Genomic DNA, 19,615 nt, shown 5'->3' on the forward strand with positions numbered 1-19,615 from the left:
AGATAGATTTCTGATAGACAAGGGAATTAAGGGTTATAGGGAGGAAGCGGGAAAGTGGAACTGATCCACTTCAGATCAGCCATGATCTGATTGAATGGCGGGGCAGGCTCGAGGGGCTAGATGGCCTACTCCTGCTCCTATTTCTTATGTTCTTAATGCTATTAGGGAGGGAGTTCTAGGATTTGAAGGAATTACGCTATATTTCCAAGTCAGGATAGTGCGTGGCTTGGAAAGAACATGTAGGTGGTGGTGTTTCCATGTATCTGCTGCCCTTGTCCTTCTAGATGTTAGAGGTTACAGTTCAAAGATGCTGCCGAAAGAGCCTTGGAGAGTTCCTGCAGTGCATCTTGTAAATACTATTCAGTGCTGCCACTATATGTTGGTGGCAGAGGGAGTAAATTTTAAGAATCAAACCCAGACTTCAAGGGTCAGATTAATTGGAGAGATTACACAAATTGGGGTTGCATCTCTTAGCATTTAGAAGATTAAACAGTGATTTGATCAAAATTTTCAAAATACTAGTGGGACCAGATAGAGTAGCAAGAGAAAAAACTATTTCCACTGGCTGGGGCAATATGACATGGGATGTACCCTAAGAATTAGAATCAGGCCTTTCAGTAGTGAAATTGGGAAGCACTTTGGATCTCGACTGTGAATTGAGTCCTGGGTTCCACCAGGATCAGGCTGGCAGGCAAAGAGTTGAGGAGTTGCATTGACAGGCCGTGTGGGAGGAAGGCTGCTGTGGGGAAAGAGTTCACACTGCAGGCTGCCAATGGGCAGAATGTCCTACCAGAAGCCCCCCAAACTCTCTCCCCAACACACCATTCCCTATCCACCCTGAACTGTCCACCAGGCTGACAGGTCCTGCTGGACATCCTGGAGATATGGCATTGGGCTTTCCCACTGCTAGTAAATTCCATTAATTGGCCACTTAATGGCCTCCTCACTCTCCCTTGGGGAAAACATAAAATTCCAGTACCGTATCTGAGAAATGTCTAAATCAAAAACTACAAATTCTATGTTACATTCAGAATAACACAGAAGAGCAATGATTTGAATGTTACTATGGTCAAGCCATTGCGTGGGTTTCCTCCGGGTGCCCCAATTTCCTCCCACAGTCCAAAGATGTGCAGGTTAGGTCGATTGGACATGCTAAATTAACCCTGAGTTTCCTGGGATGCAATAGGTTAGTGGGATTAGCAGGATAACTAAGTGGGGATAGAGCCTGGGTGGGACTGTTGTCAATGCAAACTTGATGGGCCAAATGGCCTCCTTCTGCACTGTAGGATTTCTATGTCTATATTCTTATGTTTTCTTGCACTTTTGTACTATTTTAGTCATGTACAAAGATGTTAATTCATATTGTACTTTCATTGAGTTAATGGGCTGAATTTTCAACTAGAGGTACAGAGGTGTATAGCAGTGCAGGTGCACATTGAAATTTTCACACCTGGACAGTGTTATTGGACTCTAACTCCTGCAAAGCATAATGCTGTTTTCAAAATAAAGTTGGGGTGGGGGGGGCGGGGGCAATTGCAAACCGGCCCGTCTCCAATATACCTTCCCTTTAAGATGTTTGCAGAGATTATAAACTGGCCAGGGAGGGTCATGGGCCAATTTTCAAGTAGGAACTTGCAAAACAAAAACAACTTGGTGCAGATGAATGCACAACTGTTGCAGTTATTGCAGGAAGCTGCAACATTTTTTTAAATCAGGGGTTTCGCTGTGAGATTGGGCACTTGGCTGACCATTTGATGCTGAGGCTTTAGGCCCTCTGAATTCCAGCCTCCTCTCTTGTGCTGGACAGCCTCCTCAATTGTACCTCTTCATGGCTGCTATCTGCTTTTGATGCCATTTCACTTGCAGGCAGCTGCTACCTCCTCACGGAGCTCGGCACCACTAACTGAATGCCATTCCAATCTCTTAATGGATGCTGTTAGCACCCTCCACTCATTTATGTTCCCTTTGTCTTTTTGTTTTTGACACTTTGGTCATCACACAACCCCCTTCCTCCCCCTCTCCTACAGTATAAATCTCATTCTATTTTCTTTGTCTTTAGCTCTGACGAAGGGTCAACCAGACTTGAAACGTTGGCTCTCTTCCTCTCCACAGATGCTGTCAGACCTACTGAGATTTTCCAGCATTTTCTGTTTTTGTAACTGAATGCCAAGTTCATCTCCAACCCAATTAGAGCGTTATGATTTGAAGATAGAGTTGCAGGGTCAGAACCCCAAATTTATCTGGGCAATGGATCTCTAACCCCAGATTGAAAATCAAGCCCATTAGTATGCATCTCACTAAAAATAATGACTTTTACTAGTTTATATCGCTTATACACATCATGACACAATGAGCAGTTACAAAACATTATTGCTTCATCAGACAAAACTGCATTGCAGACCTGTCTAGGTACAAGTTAGAAATCTTAAGAAGCATATTGTTTCATACAAAGTATTAATGCATCAGTATCTTAACAAACTCACTCTAACCTGGGTTTGTTGTGACATGAATCATACATGTTAATGAACTCAGTGTTAAGGATAGAGTTCTAATGGGTTGATTCCAACACCAGATTACTAGTTGCAGTTCGTGTTAATTTTGTATCCACTTTCTTTGGAGTTTTTAATGTTACATTGTTCCACTGAGTTTTTTGCTTTTTTTTCATTATCATATTTTGCTTAAATTTTCAAAATATTGTATTGTAAAGCGATGCTATTAACTTAGACTTACAAAGACTATCAAATATGTTCAGAGAGGTTTTGAAATTAGGTTATTTCATTGTAAGGTTTTTTGTAATGAAACCCAGAGCCACTTGATCACAGCTGAAAATTACACAGAGAATTCTAACTTATCTAACCAGTATTTTGATTTTAAAATAGCTTCTTTCGTAGACAAATGATTCCAGTTGAAATATGATTGATAGCATGTTATTGAACAACGCAGAATAAAAAATGTCATTGGAAGTTCAGTTCAGAAAACCTTGGGCTAGATTTAATGGGACATCATAATCCCTGCCAAATCTCCACCCCCCCCCCTGCCCACCAGCGCTAAAACATCCATCCACAGGTCCAACAACTACCCCACAGGAATTAAACAGCCAATTGACTATTGAGTTGAGCAGGACTTCTGACCTTCAGCAACAGGAAATCCTGTCTTTGAGTTCCCAGCCAATCAGTGGCCAGCAGCTCTACAGTACCAGCAGTGCCACATGGAGCAGTGGCCACTGCTGACACCGTAGAAAGCAGAGAGGAAGGCATGTGGCTCTGGATCCAGTATTCAGCACAGAAATCATAGAAACCCTACAGTACAGAAAGAGGCCATTTGCCCATCGAGTCTGCACCAACCACAATCCCACCCAGGCCTTACCTCCATATCCCTACATATTTACCCACTAATCCCTCTAACCTAAGCATCACAAACTAAGGGGCAATCTAGCATGGCTGATCAACCTAACCCGCACATCTTTGGACTGTGGGAGGAAACCGGAGCACCCAGAGGAAACCCATGCATACACGAGGAGAATGTACAAACACCACACAGGCAGTGACCCAACCCAGGAATCGAACCCAGGTCCCTGGAGCTGTGAAGCAGCAGTGCTACCACTGTGCTACTATGCCGCCCAAGGTAAGTGTTGGGGATCTCGCCCAGACCAGGATGGCTGGCTCTGGTGAGGGTGGACCAGGGTAAAAAGGCCGGTGGTGGAGGCAGGAGAACCTGGAAGGACCCTGGCGGCCCTCCCTATCAGCAGGATAGGGAGACCCCGCCCCCTGTCCTGCAGATGGAATGTTGCCAAGCAGGGCATATGGCTTAGGTCTCTGCCATCATGGATTAAATCTCACCACTGGTATAATCTGGCAGGTAGGCAGTGACGCCCACCTGAAACACAGAGTGAGTGAGCAGGAGAGCCCAAAATCCAGCCCTTGGTTTTAATCTTTCCAAGAAAACAGAAGATGTTTTGAATTTTCCTCTGACTTTTCTTCCTGCTTTTGAGGTAAATGGGCACTTTCTGTGTATTTTGAGGATAGACAGGGTCAACACAGGTTCACAATTGAGTGCTAGACTGTCCTCATCTAATGTCCAGTTTCCATCAAGAATGATTAGATAGCTAACAGGAGTAGGAATCTGCCAAATTTCCAATACCCTAGTGATTTTTAAGTTGCAATTTTTTTCAAAATATATATATTAAGGAATACCACTAAACCTGCCATAAAAGTTGATACCATAATTTCTGTTGTCATAAGTATTTTTGTGTTTCTGCCTTTTATGATAATTAATGATTTGTTTCTTTCTTATCCAGAAAGTTGGCCTATTGGATAAACTGTGAAAATGTCAACAAACAACATAGCACAGGCAAGGAAAATGGTGGAACAGTTAAGGATTGAAGCTGGTATTGAAAGGATCAAGGTAAGATTTAGAAATGTGCCTGTTGACGAAGGTTTTCCATTAAAAAAGTATTATATTTTCTTCCAAAATACATGCCATGTATTATTTTTTATTCAATCCAGAAAATGGACAGTACATTCTCTTGAGGCCCGTGTTTGAAGATATTCTGTAACCAGTTGCTTGAAGTTTTAACAAAACTGACTCTGACTGCTTAACTGTTAGCATTTTTCTCAGGCACCGCCATCCGCTCCCATTCAATCAGATGCAAAACTACCTGTGTGAGAAATCGCATACCTACCACACAACTTCCTTCTCCATGTGGTGGTCATTTTAGTACTTTAGTTCAAGTTAATATTAATAGTAATCTCAGCCAACTGGAATTGATGGAACTTTTCTTGATTACACAAATCAGATTTTGAGTTTAATTGAGCTCTGGACCTTGCAATGTGTAGTTTGTGATTTCTCCTCATTTCGATCTTTGCACTATTTAAAATAATAGATAAAAATGGCAGCTCCACGACATACATTAGCACTAAGTATCAAAGGCCTGTCATACTGCACCACAGGTTAGTAGAAAATAGTTCTCACCAAACTTCTTGACACTTGGCAGGCTACCATTCTCAGTGCAAGTGGTGATGCTCACTTGCTTTCCTGGTGGAGGGGGAGATTCAGTCATCATCCCATGCCATCTATAGACATTTCATAGCAGTATTGGTAGGTACTTGGGACAAGGGCAGCACGGAGCACAGTGGTAGCACTGCTGCTTCACAGGACCTGGGTTTGATTCCCAGCTTGGGTCACTGTCTGTGTGGAGTTTGCACACTCTCCCCATGTCAGCGTGGGTTTCCTCCGGGTGCCCTGGTTTCCTCCCACAGTTCAGAAATTTGCAGATTAGGTGGATAGGCCATGCTAAATTGCCCCTTAGTGCGAGGGAGACTAGCTAGGGTAAATGCATGGGATTATGGGGATAAGGCCTGGGCGGGGTTGTAGTTGGTGCAGATTTGATGGACCAAATGGCCCTCCCTCTGCACTGTAGGGATTCTGTTTAAAAAAAAATCTATTTAATTGCAATTCATTCACTGAAGTATGTGTGATTCTGGAAATCCACTAAAGGAATCAAAATATAGTCTAGTTCTCCTCACATGCAGTTAAAGTTTATTTATTAGTGTCACAAGTAGGCTTACATTAATACTGCAAAGAAATTACTGTGAAAATCACCTAGTTACCACAGTCCAGTGCCTGTTTGGCACACTGAGGGAGAATTTAGTATGGCCAATGCATCTAACCAGCACGCTTTTCAGACTGTGGGAGGAAACCAGAGCACCCAGAGGAAACCCACGCACACATGGAGAGAATATGCAGACTCCTCGCAGTGAACCAAAGGGGAATCGAACCTGTGTCCCTGGTGCTGTGAGGCAGCGACTACATTAAGGTGTAGAACATGCTGGAAGCACACAATAGGCCTAATAAACGACAGTTAAAATATTAAACTGTCACTTTTTTCAGATACTGATGAGCTTGTATTTTGCAGGCTTCCAGCATTTTGTAATATTTATATATTTCCAGTATTTCTAGGTTTTATCTTCTATTTATGTTTATAATACAACTTAAATAGTTTTACAAAATTTATTCCTTTCTTCATCAGATAATATTGTTATACGATTGTTGTAGAAGAGGAAGTTATATTGTATTCCTTGCTAAAAATTCTGATGTTCATATGGGTTGCATTATCCAACCACTTGTTATGAGTGGGCGACAAGAAGAAATTAAGACCAAAGGTGTCCTCTCATATTTCTGGCAGAGTGGCTCAGCCAATCCAACAACTCAGTCTGCTGCTTTTTGGACTTGTTACCAGACATGATAAAGAGGTTATAAAACATGTCTGTCCAAGTATGAGGGGGTGCAGTGTATTAATATGTAAACAACAAAAATATGACATCCCAAACTGCCGCCCATCATTTGCATCATAGCAAGGCTGGTCTAGGGAAACCTGTTCATCGCTGATTTCTGGTATAGTCAGGGCAGAGAAGGTCAATTTTAAATGCTTACCTTTGCATATATGAAAAGGCTTTACGACCACTTCAACAACTTCAACGTCCAGAGTTGCCACCAGCACTGCTAAGTTGCAGCTAATGAGACTTTCTACAGAAAACCCCTACCACTTTTTAGCAGGCCATTTGGCAAAGACTACTGACCCTGTCAAAATTAATCAAATGAGGGAAATAACTGAAAATCAGCTATGGTGAGTGTTGCATCTCTACATTGCTGTATAGAAATCCCACCACACAAAAGTTGCACCTCATGTTTTACTAAACTTGGTGCAGTTGTGGCTCCCAAGTGTGCTAAACATGAACACAAATCCAGGTAATTTGCCTAAACAAGTCAGTTCTGAGCTCCCGTGATTGCACTACATTATGCAAAATTGAAGATTTTTTTATTCTATCACGGGACGTGGGCTTTGCTGGCTCAGCCAACATTTATTGCCCATTGCTACTTATCCTTGAGCTGTATTCTTGAACTGCTACAGTCCCCAAGGTGTAGGAAGGTGTAGGTACACCGATAGTGCTGTTATGGAGGGAGCAACAGTGAAGGAATGACGATATCATTCCAAGTCAGGATGGTGTGTGGCTTGATGGGGAACTTTCAGGTGGTGGTGTTCTCACCTTTCTGCTGTCCTTAGTAGTGATTGTGGATTTTGAAGATGCTGTCTAAGGAGGCTTGTTGAGTTCCTGTAATGCATCTTGTAGATAGTACACATTGCTGCTACTGTGCATCAGTGTTGGAGGGTATGAATGTTTGTGGATGGGGTGCCAATTAAATGGACTACTTTGTCCTGGATAGTGTCAGGCTTTTTGAGTGTTGCTGGAGTTGCACTGATCCAGGGAAATGGAGAATATTCCATAACATTCCTGAATTGTGTATTGAAGATGGTGGACAGGCTTTCTGAAGTCAGGAGGTGAGTTTCTGCAGGATTCCTAGTCTCTGACCTACTCTTTTACCCACGGTATTTTTATGTCTAGTCAAGTTCAATTTTCTGGTTACTGGAAACCACCCCCAGGATATTTATAGTGGGGGATTCAGTGATTGAGGGAGTGATGAATGTGGTGTCACAGGGTAGGGGGATCCCAGAGCTCCAACATCCTGGTAGGATGGGCATCCCAACTCCAAAGCAGCCTTCAGAGTGAGGCCTTACACCTGAGATGGGGAAATGAGTAAATGTCGTTTTCTCACCCTCCCCTCTCCCAGCCAGTGAATGGCCACTTAAGGGCCATAATATGTGAATGGGCGGGTTTCCTGCCCAAAGCTCTGCCCATCCAAATGTGAAATTGCACCTGGCATTTGGTGGTCTGGTTCCTGGGGGAACCCAACCCACTCAATTTTATGTTCTCCCACCTCAGAATCTGCTGTTGGGCAGCATATAATTCTGTCTCTGCAGTAAAGTCTCGGAGCTGAGACAACTGAACTCTAACAACCACAACTACCCTCCTCTGACTTCAACCAGCAGAGAGTGTTCCTCCCAATTCCCATTGACTCCAGTTTTGCCGGTGCTCCTTGATGCCATATTCAGCGAAATGCAGCCTTGATACCAATGGCAGTCACTCTCACCTCAACCCTGGAATTCTGCTTTTTCGTCCATGTTTGAACCAAGGTTGTAATGAGGTCAGGGGCTGAGTAGGTGAGTGGGAACTTAAACAGCATCGGTGAGCAGGCTATTGCTAAGCAAGTGCTGCTTGATAGAAATGTTTATGACCCCTTCCATCACTCTACTGATGATGAAGATAGACCAATGAGCTAATTGGCTGGGTTGGATTTGTCCAGATTTTGTGTATAGGATGCACAAGGGCAGTTTTCCATATTGTCAGGTAGATGCCAATGTTGCAGTTGTACTGGAGCAACTTGGCTAGTGGTGCAGCAAGTTCTGGAGCACAAGTCTTCAGTATTATTGTCAGAATATTGTCAGGCCCCAGAGCCTTTGTAATATCCTGTACCTTCAGCCATTTCTTGACATCATGTGGAGTAAATCAAATTGGCTGAAGACTGGCATCTGTGATGCTAGGACCTCTGAAGGAGGTCAAGACGGGTTGTCCACTCATCACGTCTGGGGTTTGTTACAAATGCTCCAGCCTTATCTGATGTGCTAGATTCCCCCATCATTGAGGATGGTGATATTTGTGAAACTTCCTCCTCCACGTAGAATCATAAAAAGGATCATAGAAACCCTACAGTGCAGAAGAAGGCCATTCAGCCCATCAAGTCTGCACCAAAATAAACCCACCCAAACCCTACCCCCATATCCCTACATATTTACACGCTAATCCTTCTAACCTATGCATCTCCCTACTCTAAGGGACAATTTTTAGCATGGCCAATCAATCTAATCCTCACATCTTTGGACTATGGGAGGAAACTGGAGCACCCGGAGGAAACCCATGCAGACAAGGAGAATGTGCAAACTCCACACCGACAGTAACCCAAGCCGGGAATTGAACCCAGGTCCCTGGAGCTGTGAAGCAGCAGTGCTAACCACTGTGCTACCGTGCCACCCTCTGTGTTATTTAATTGTCCTTTGTCCTTCCAGGCACTGGTTTGTATGCTATTAGTAATGCACAGGAATTGTTTGAATTCTTTTAAGAATAGGTTGCACAACTGTAAGTATGTAATTATGACATGCTGACAGGAACAATCTAAATTCATAACATTACACAGAATTAAATAAAACAGTTCTGTTTTGGAGAAAATTAGGAGAATATTTCTGAACACTGCGTTAAAGCATTTCATAACACTTTTAGAAGCAATTATAAACATTGAATACCTGAGTCCTTGGAAATAGCACAAACCAATGAAACATTATTGAATTGTGCGCTTTGGATTTAATTCTACATTCCTTTCACTTGGAAACCATATCCAGTCAGAGGTCTTGAAAAATGCCCTTGAGCTTTGGAATGCAAGGCTAAGGACTCAGGTCTGAGAGTTGCTATGGAAAATAAAGGTTGCAAGTTTGCCAGACTTGCCTGCTCTGGCGTTTGGCATATAATAGTGTGAAGGAAATGCATGAATGAATAGGTAGAATTCACATGTATTTAGGATATTATACTTTAGAATTGAGAAAGTAAGCACATACTCATGAGTAACTATTTTTACCCGGAAGCCTTAAAGTGTGTAATGGCAGCACTAGCTGACAACTTTGGTTTCAACAGATGTTAAACCGACAATGGCTGGGCCATGCATAAAGGGCCCTATTTTACCATTTTGATTCAAAGTGCTGGGTGGACTTGAAACTGAGAGTGTTTCAGGTCCCACTTTTAGATACGTTCTGAGGCACCCCCATATACATTCTACCTGCAAAAATATCAGCAAGTTCAAATCATGCTGCACAAGCCCGTGGGTGGGGCTTAACACACACAAAGTCCTGCGGCTCTGATCGGCGTCTCCAACTGCGCATGTGTAGAAAAAAGATGATAGTATGCTGCCCCCTTGTCACTTCCCTCCTTGGTCCCCACAGACACTGCCCCTCCCCCACAACATTACTAACCCATTTATCCTCCCACCACCCAGAACGATTACAGGCCCCGCACCCTTCCCCCCACCAATCTGGGGCAGATTGACAGTGGAGCTCCCTTCCTCTCCATTGATCTCAGGCAGAGTGGCAGCGGACCCCCTTTCACCTCCACTGATCTCAGGCAGAGTGACAGCGGACCCACCTTCCTGCTTCCCATCCCCCACCCCCCCAAATCTCCCCACCAGTCTCAAGCAGAGAGCCTCAGATGTTCACTGGAGCACCCAAATCAGATGTGCATGGAGCATGTGTGTTTCGTGCCAATTCCGAATAGATGAACGCAGTGAGAAAGGTGGAAGTGCCGGTAAAGTTGGGTGTGCAGCCCATTAAGTCAGTTTAAATGCATGAAATGCATTTAAATGATCGTCACGCCTCTTTTGGGGGCAGTCCCAATCATGGCCATTTTTAAGCCTTGGTAAAAGGGGAACCGCTGCAGAGGCAGGCACGGATCGCATTACTCACCTCATGACTGGCTTTACCAAGTTTTGGCGCCCACAAAAGGGTGCAACACAATGGTAAAATCAGGCCCAAAGTCTTTCAAGTTCTCTTAGCACTAAGTACAAATACAAAAAAGCACTAAAATCATTTTTAAAGGTACATTAGAAGTTTTCATGATGGTATTTTCTCTCCTTACCTATTCAGGAGACATTCCTAGATCTTACTTCAGCAAATTAGCAAAACTGACTTTATTATATACAGCCCTCTATTAAAAGTTTAAGATAACTGCTATAAAATATAGAAGCAATTGGAGGTAAACAGGAAAGATATTAAGGACATATTTAAAAACATGATCATATACAGGTTAAGTGCGCATGCTAATATTAACAATTAAATTAGTAAATAAAAGGAACATATCCAAGAGGAGGAGTTAAACAAAGAGGCAACACCCATTACTGCTAAAGAGTGATGTAATCTGCTTTAGGAACATATAACTGTTCCAGTTTCTTTTCAGAACATTATAGACATAGTGGAAGGGTACTGGGAGCATTGCCTCAATATCTCTCTGGTTGCCGTGGAGTTGGATATTGTAAAGCAGGCAGCTTTTCTATCCAGCTTCTCAACAACTGATTCACTCAGGGATTCACATAAAACGTTACTTCAAATGTTGATGAGTATTAGCTGTGGTACTTTTGAAGTTTTATTGGATTCTGTATCAGAACTAATTGTTGCAATATACTTATCCACTTTAAAGTGTACGTGGTGTTAAACAGTTCTATAATAAACTTATAAATAAGTTGGTAAAGTATAATGTCTCTGAGTCTTCTGCACGCAGTATAATAATCCTCCTCACTTGGTATTTCCTGAAAATGGGAAGGTGCAATTTTTGAAGAGACACCCCCGGACCCTTATGGTATTTGAATAATTATAACTTCGGCAACAAAATATTTAACAGGCTGTCTGTGGAAAGGTAACATCTCTTAATGGTCCCTCTCCTTGGGGGATACATGGTTCATTTTCTTAGAGACAAAAGTGAAGTTGTTGCCTTGAACTCAAGTGAAGGTGATTGTTAAGGGAGTTGTCCCGATCGCACATAGTCAATAATGGGGCTCGAGTTATAATCCAGTTCAGCAGAATCAGTTAGGGTAGACATACCCCCACAAGGCAATCCACCTGACTTCCCATTTTTTTTCCTTTAAAAACACAAAAAATCAGCTGGGTTCCAAAGTGGGCACACAGGTGCTCCTTGTCTAATTTCCAGTGCACTGTGCCCAAGTAATCCACTATACCCAGACATAAGAACAAATGCATTTGCCTCACACCTTTCGGGATTCCTCATACTATTGGTCGTGACAAATAATGGACAACAAGTAAGGATGGTTGCAAGACATTTGTTCATTTGAACATTTCACCTATTCTTTGTCCCATCCTCAGCACTTTATTTTTTCTTTCCTGAAGATGTCAACTCCTTCCTGGGGTGCTGGTCAACAGACATGTTTCATCCTTTTATATCTCACCCAATTTGTGATTATTAATTTGTGAATATTATAATGGGTTTAAGTGCCCAAGCCAAAATTGAGTCCTCTGAGTGTGCAGGGACATGATGTGGAGATGCCGGCATTGGACTGGGTAAACACAGTAAGAAGTCTCACAACACCAGGCTAAAGTCCAACAGGTTTATTTGGTAGTAAACACCACTAGCTTCCGGAGCGCTGCTCCTTCGTCAGGTGAGTGGGGAATTCTGATCACAAACAGGGCATATAAAGGCACACACAGTTTACAGAATACTGATTAGAATGCGAGTCTTTACAGCTAATCAAGTCTTAAAGACTAAGACAATGTGAATGGAGAGAACATTAAGCATAGGTTAAAGAGATGTGTATTGTCTCCAGACAGGACAGTAAGTGAGATGTTGCAAGCCCAGGCAAGTCATGGGGGTTACAGATAGTGTGACATGAACCCAAGATCCCAGTTCAGGCTGTCCTCATGTGTGCAGAACTTGGCTATCAGTTTCTGATCAGTGATTCTGCTCGGCCTCAACCAGGATCTTGGGTTATGTCTCACTATCTGTAACCCCTGACTTGCCTGGGCTTGCAACATCTCACTTACTGTCCTGTCTGGAGACAATACACATCTCTTTAACCTATGCTTAATGCTCTCTCCATTCACATTATCTGCACCTTTAAGACTTGATTAGCTGATTAGAATGCGAGTCTTTACAGCTCATCAGTATTCTGTAAACTGTGTGTGCCTTTATATGCACTGTTTGTGATCGGAACTCCCCACTCACCTGATGAAGGAGCAGCGCTCTGAAAGCTAATGGCGTTGACTACCAAATAAACCTGTTGGACTTTAACCTGGTGTTGTGAGACTTCTTACTGTGCAGGGAAATACACAGTATAGTGATAACTAAGGAAAAAAGTCAGAAACCTATACTAAATAGTTGTTATTTCAAATTAGACTATTGTATTTATATACATTCATAAATTGCAAAATTGTGAAACCATTCTGATAGAGTTAACTAACCACTAGAAAAATAAAAGTTTTTGAGATCCTACTGTGACTCTCCAGCTGAAAGTAGGAGAAAAGTTTTGCCTTAGGTGAAATGTTACGACAGCCCTTATCCTTAACTTTTTATACAATAAATGCTTCCTCCAATTAGCTTGTCGGGTGGAGTGGAGCTCAGTATGAATGAGAAAGGTACTTCAAAGTTCTTCTTTCTATTCCCCATTCCTTTTTTGTGTCGTCAAATTCACACATTTTCCATCCCTTCTTCAATTTCTTCCAGAAGATGAAATTTCTGCCGCACCGACACACCCTACTTAAATTGTTATTTATTGGACTGTAATAATTTTAACATTAGTTTGCAGTTTTTTTATATTTTAGGTCCTTTAAACTTTCTGCATCATTTGCCCCAGTATATTTCCCTATTTAAATTCATACCCTCAGAATGTTGTCAAGATTCTCCATTGATACAGTGACAAAAAAAATTAGTGATAGCATTATTGACTTTGCTATGCTTTCATAGCATGTATGCATGAAATTACATCCAATATGACTATGAAATCATAGAATCCTACAGTGCAGAAAGAAGCCATTCGACCATTGAGTCTGCACCAACCACAATCTCACCCAGGCCCTATCCCCATATCCCTACATATTTACCCACTAATCCCTCTAGCCTATGCATCCTGGGACACTAAGGGCAATTTAGAATGGTCAGTCAATCTAGCCTGCACATCTTTGGACTGTGGGAGGAAACCGGAGCGCCCGGAGGAAACCCATGAAGACACAGGAAGAATATGCAAACTCCACATAGACAGTGGCCTGAGCCGGGATTCGATAAAGTTAAACAATCACTGCTCATCCGTTTTGACTTATCCACAGCCTTTGGCATGGCAGACTACAAGATCTCCCTCCAACCCTTCTTCCTGGTTACCTACTTTAGTGCTCTACACTCGCCTAGTCCCATTCTTATCTATCTAATCATAGTTAAAACATCATTTGCAGTGACTACTCCTCACACTTCCATAAGAACATAAGAAATAGGAGCAGGAGTAGACTGTACTGCCCCTCGATCTTGCTGTATGATTCAATATGATCATGACTGATCTTGAGCATTAACTCCATTCTTTCACCTACCCTCCATTTCCCTTGATTCCCTGATGGACCACAAACCTACCTAACTCAACCTTAAATACATCCACTGATGGTACGTACACAATTCTCTTGTATAAAGAATTCCAGCTTTGTTATCCTTGGTGTCACCCACCCCCAGATGTGTCATGGATACTTCCTATTTGTCATCTACATGATACCCCTCGGTGACATTGTTAGTTTTCACACTGTGGATGCCCAGCACTACTCAGCCTCATCTCTCGCAACTCCACAGTTGTTCAATGTTCAGTATTGGATGAAAGTAAATCTGTCAATGAAATATTGAAAGACTAAAGCTATGTTTTCAGTCCTGGCTACAAACTTGTTCCCAGTTATTGACTCCATCCCTGTTCCTGATAACTGTCTGAGGTATGTTTGCAAGCTTAATGTCATATGCAACTTGAAATGAATTTTTGACCACATGTCCACAGCCAAATTAAAAGGCAGAACCATAAAAATAATCATCTCTAGGTTACCACCTGAGCCACATGTAAATTGACATTGAGTAAATAATATTGAATAAATAAGGTCAGAAGGTTGAATGTGTGACTCAAAGATGGTGTGGGAGAAGTGAATTTCAATTCATTGGGCTCTGGCACCAATACTGGAGAAGGAGGGAGCTCTCATGCCAAAATCGCGCAAGTGGTGATTTCTATGGGCAGTGTTTTCTTTGAAATGTTCCTGCACAAATCCCAACCTAGGCCCATTTCTTAAGTCCATAAAAATGGCCAGTGCCACGGGGACTTCCTAATCAAGCTTCTTTCACTATTTTGCAACAACTGAGAGGTTCTCTGTCACTATGAAAATCCAGACCCGGGCCTCAGAAGTGCTAGAAATGATCAGACCAAGGCTTTCATAGTTAATCACACCAGGAATAGCTGAGCAACACTTCAGTTTCACCACAGGCAAAGGGATATCAGATGCTATTCTAGTCTGCGTAATGTAATTGAAAGTATGTCAAAAAGCAAAATGAAAAGAATTTATGGTTAGACTGTGCAAAGGCCTCTGATTCAGTCCACCATGTAGAGTTATGGAAATCTCCGAGTATGTTTGGAGTACTTAGTCTAGCTCATTCAGAGACTTTACGAACAGGCAAAATGTATGGTGCATGTACTTGGAAACTAAACAGAGTCATTCATTTGAAAGGATAGGTGCAGTATTAAGTATGAACCCTACCTTTGTGCAGTGAGTTTAATAAGCGATTAATTTGCAAATTCAACAAGTTCTTAAAAATAATAGTGAGGCTACAAGCAAGATGTAGTTTGTGCAAAACAATCAGTGGAGCAGCACAAATTGACCCAACAAGTTCTGGAGACCTGCAGTTTTTACCACATCTTAAAACCCTTGAATTTGCTGGATGATCTACACATTAAAAATGGCCTGCAGTATTAATATGCCGTTATTTTCTGAGGAAGATTTGGCTTGACATTTTTGTTAACTTTTTGTTAATTAATTTATCTTTAATGAAAACCTAGGAAAACTTGGGTCACTTACTGGTCACCTAGATTTTCCAGAAACAACAAATTTGGAGATGATCAGCTGAAACTGAGTCATTGACCTATAGTCAGTCTCTTGGCAGACTGCAAATGCACCAATCCCACTGCTGACATTTAAGATGTAACCCAATGTTACGCCAACATATCCATTGCTCCACAATGGCTGTGCCGTTGAATACTTGAACGATATTTTAAGATGTTTGCATTGATATACCAATAATATGTTGGGTTCTGAAGAGGATCTCTTTCTTTCCATTTAATGATCATCAGGTATTCTGTAATTAATTTTAAAATGAACCATTGTGACCGTAGGTCAGTGGCAAGTGTTAGGAACGAAAGAGTTGTCTCTTTCTTCAGAATCTGTTACACTGTGTTTTAAATTAGCAGTTGCTGCTTGCTGTGCATGAATATGCCCTTTGCCATGCAACCTGGCTAATGATGCAACAAAATATTCGGGAAGTGTCTTCAATACAAGCATACATACACGTGTATGAAATGATATTTGAGCGATTGAATGTGGATATCACCAGCTGTCCTCTCTGGTTAAACAAATCTTCATTGATGTTGATATGCATCATGTTTCTGTCCGAAATTTGATAGGTAATTACTTTTACTGAGTGCATTGTAAAAGTTGTAGAAATATTTACCTTTTAATTAGATTCTGTGTGCTGTATATGACTAAGGTAGGAAGGGAAGACAGTAAAGATACCTGACCCCCAATCTTTATTTAACTTTTCTAACATTTTGTTGTTCATTTTGTCCTGCTTCCTTAATCTAGGTTTGCCAACATCTGTTGACCCTACAGTTTCAAACCACTTCTGCCATTGCCTGACACAACCACCTTCATGATACATGCCTTTCCACACCAGTAATAATGTGAACAGATGCTCCTTTACCCTGTTGGATGTTTCAGACTGTCAGTCAAATAGGAATTTTGCAGTCAATATTTGTATAAGTAAAATATCAATGTCCAAAGAAAATGGAAAAAAATTGTAGCTCTGAAATACTGTCCAGGGTTACTGGGAGCAGTATCTAGGAAGTCAATCTTTAATTCTAGAGAGTTAACCCCATCCAACTATCAATATTCCCAGATTAAGGGGGTAACCAAGTAGTTTATTCACTGCGCAAGATATAAACAAACTGAAAAGGCATTACTTACATATAATAGGGGACTGCTATTAATTTTTAGAATTCAAGTTAGCACATTAAGGGAGTGTAATTTTCTGATTTTCCATAAGGGGAGACATTTGCCTTCATTCCATAATTTAGAGATAGATTAGCTGTGCTATTTCTGGTGTTTTGCCAGTGCTATTGCAGAAGCGTGTTCATGAGGGGCAGAGTACAGTATACATGTTTAACCAACACCAAGACACAATTCCTTTCAGCTACTAATGTTGTTCCAATTCAATTCAAGTGCTTAGACTGTAAGTGTAAATCTAGTTTAGTTTATGGTGTGGCAATCTGTACAGCCAGTTACTAATGCTGATACTTATTCTTTTTCATTTGACATTCTGCACACACTGCTGAGTCCAGTATGCTGCAGAACAATCTCACAACTTCATGTGATGACATGGAACCTGCTCCACTCCCCGTAGAGGCAGACACCAATGCTTTTCCCCACTCCTGCTTGATTTTTTTCTCTGCCAACCTTGTTCACCTTTTTATGCAAAAGAATATGGTAGTCTCAAAAGCTGTAATTTGGTTTAAACATCGTAAAAGTTGCAATAGCAGATATAAATAGTGTACAAAATGTGTATTGCCACAATGCAGCATCAGTAATCTTGCCACCAGTCCCTTGGTTTGTAAGCATACTTACAAGGTTCCAACATTCCACTTATCCCTCATGAAACATTCCAAAGACAGTATCAGAGATTTTGATTTACATTATCTTGATGCTCACTCTTTATAGTGCTATCCGCATCTCACTAGCATTGGCTGCACCTCAGTATCCAACACAGTGGTGAGTGCATTGAAGAAACCGGCCACCATACCAAGCCAGTACCATCTGATATCAGTTCCAAATTGGCAATGCCCAACAGCATTTTCGAACTACAGCCATATAACTTTCCTGACCCACTAACTGTAGTGAATTCTGAACAGCTACCAGCACTAAACCTTACTGACAGCCCATCAGCACTGACCAACCCATGAATGAAGTATCTCAGGAAGGTCTCTGATTAAGTCATTGCGATGAGTATGATACACTTGACTTCATTGACCCACACTTCAGAATATCAGTGTAGGTGAAGTGTGCTGTAAGACATAAATGCAGCTGGAGCAGATGTATCAGCATCCACTCACAGGGAAAATCCCCAAACATAGGAGACTGTGCACTCGGAGCCAAATGCCATAGAAAATATAAATTATTTGGCACTCTATTTCATTTGGATCCCATCTTAATATAGACTCTTTCTAGACATAAGACTTAGAAAGGTGTAAATAGGCCTCAGTTGGGTGCAACATCTGAAAATTTCTATACCTCCATCCTCTTAGTCAAACAATCTGCTCCCTGAATTTGATTAGTGACATCCAATCCAAATATTCTTCAGTCCATATCAATTCCATATTCCAATTTCCCATTTTTTTCTAAGTTTCTTAGCTGCCAAATTAACCTGAACATATATAGCTACCCATTCTCCCCTCTGATAATCTCTGTCTCTCTAAAACAACTTGTATGTGTCTTTGCAAATCAAACTGAATATGCAAGAAAAACAAAGGGGTGGCGTTTATATAGCATTTTTCACAACTATTGGACATCTCAAAGCAAATTACAGCCCAGTGAAGTACTTTTTGAACTCCAGTCGCTGCTGTACTGTAGGAAAAACAGCAGTCAATTTGCGCACAGCAAACTTCCATAAAAAATACTATAACAATGACCAGGTAGTTGTTTCTTTGTGATGTTGAATGAAGAATAAATATTGGCCAGCATAGGGAAAACTATCCTCTCCCTTATGAAGAAAATCTTCTTAGCTTCTGTTCTAACTTTTCATTTTACTTGAATCTATTCCCCATGTCCTAGCCTCACATTTTACATCAAAATAATTCACTCTGAACCTTCTCTAAATTGGTTATTCTTTTACATACTTGTTTAAGATGTTCTTTCAGTCATCTCTTTATAATTGAATCTTTGGTGCTGGAGTCAGTCACTCTTATTGAAAATGAACAGCTATTTTCACCCTGCTAGGATCTCTACATTGTTTATTGATTCTTTCATAAGGAATATCGATATCTCAAAAGTCTCTCTCAGACTATTTATACTGGGAGTTATATTATTTTTATTTGACTTGATTACAATTTTTTTTCAGCTTGTGTCATGTTTTTGGGTTTTTATAAGAGGTAATTTCTCATGTTTTGTCATCATCAGGCAGTCCATTAAGCACACTTTATGTTCCCTATAATTCAGAGCATGATTTTTTTCTGCCCAATATTTAGGTAAATAATAATTAACTTGCAAGGATTGTAACAGAGGACCAACTATTGAAATGCATTTTGAACCACTACATGACCCTTCTCTTTTTGAAAGATAAATTGAATGTGAACTTTTACCAAACTGAAACCCAGCCCCTCAACTTAATAAGGTGTTTTGTATGTATAAAAAAGGCAACTAAATTAATAGTAAATGGTTTAAAAGTGCAACACACATTGCTATACTGTTCTCTCTTCAATAGATAATGAAGGTGCCAATCATTTTCTCTTTAAATGTAGACTTCAAATAATAAACTCACTTCTCACTATGGAACAAAGATGAATAAGTGGAGTTCAGTTAAAGATCAGAATAAAGATCTTATTGAATGGTGGAATAAACTCAAAGGGCTGAATTCCTGTTGCAATGGAATGGACTATTATTTGAATACTAGTTCAGATATTCTGTCAGCAGATCCACGTGTAAACATGGAGGTCTCAGGCTGTTATCATTAGGACCAGAACTAACTGTAGATTGCTTATACGAAGCCTAAAACAATCTCATAACAGGAGTTTCCATTGGCCATCAATGAGGACTACAGCTATTCAATAATTCTGTCCTTTTCTTGTACATATCAAACTGATTATCCCAAGCTGGCTGAGTCCTAAAGGACATATCTGC

At 41.1% G+C, this 19,615-nt stretch overlaps 1 protein-coding gene across 4 annotated transcripts in view; it reads left to right on the forward strand.

Annotated features, from left to right (window-relative positions):
* LOC145343021 (guanine nucleotide-binding protein G(I)/G(S)/G(O) subunit gamma-7) overlaps window positions 1–19,615 on the forward strand; it is a 253,139-nt gene that overhangs the window by 224,635 nt on the left and 8,889 nt on the right. For all 4 annotated transcript variants that reach the window (XM_080188755.1, XM_080188756.1, XM_080188757.1 and 1 more), the window contains one exon: window positions 4,298–4,404. In XM_080188755.1, coding sequence (XP_080044881.1) covers window positions 4,327–4,404 — 78 coding nt within the window. In that variant the 5' untranslated portion in view covers window positions 4,298–4,326. The remainder of the gene's footprint in view (window positions 1–4,297; window positions 4,405–19,615) is intronic.

Source organism: Carcharhinus amblyrhynchos, chromosome 5 (assembly GCF_965287045.1).
Source record: "Carcharhinus amblyrhynchos chromosome 5, sCarAmb.v2.hapA, whole genome shotgun sequence".
Classification (NCBI taxonomy): Eukaryota; Metazoa; Chordata; class Chondrichthyes; order Carcharhiniformes; family Carcharhinidae; genus Carcharhinus; species Carcharhinus amblyrhynchos.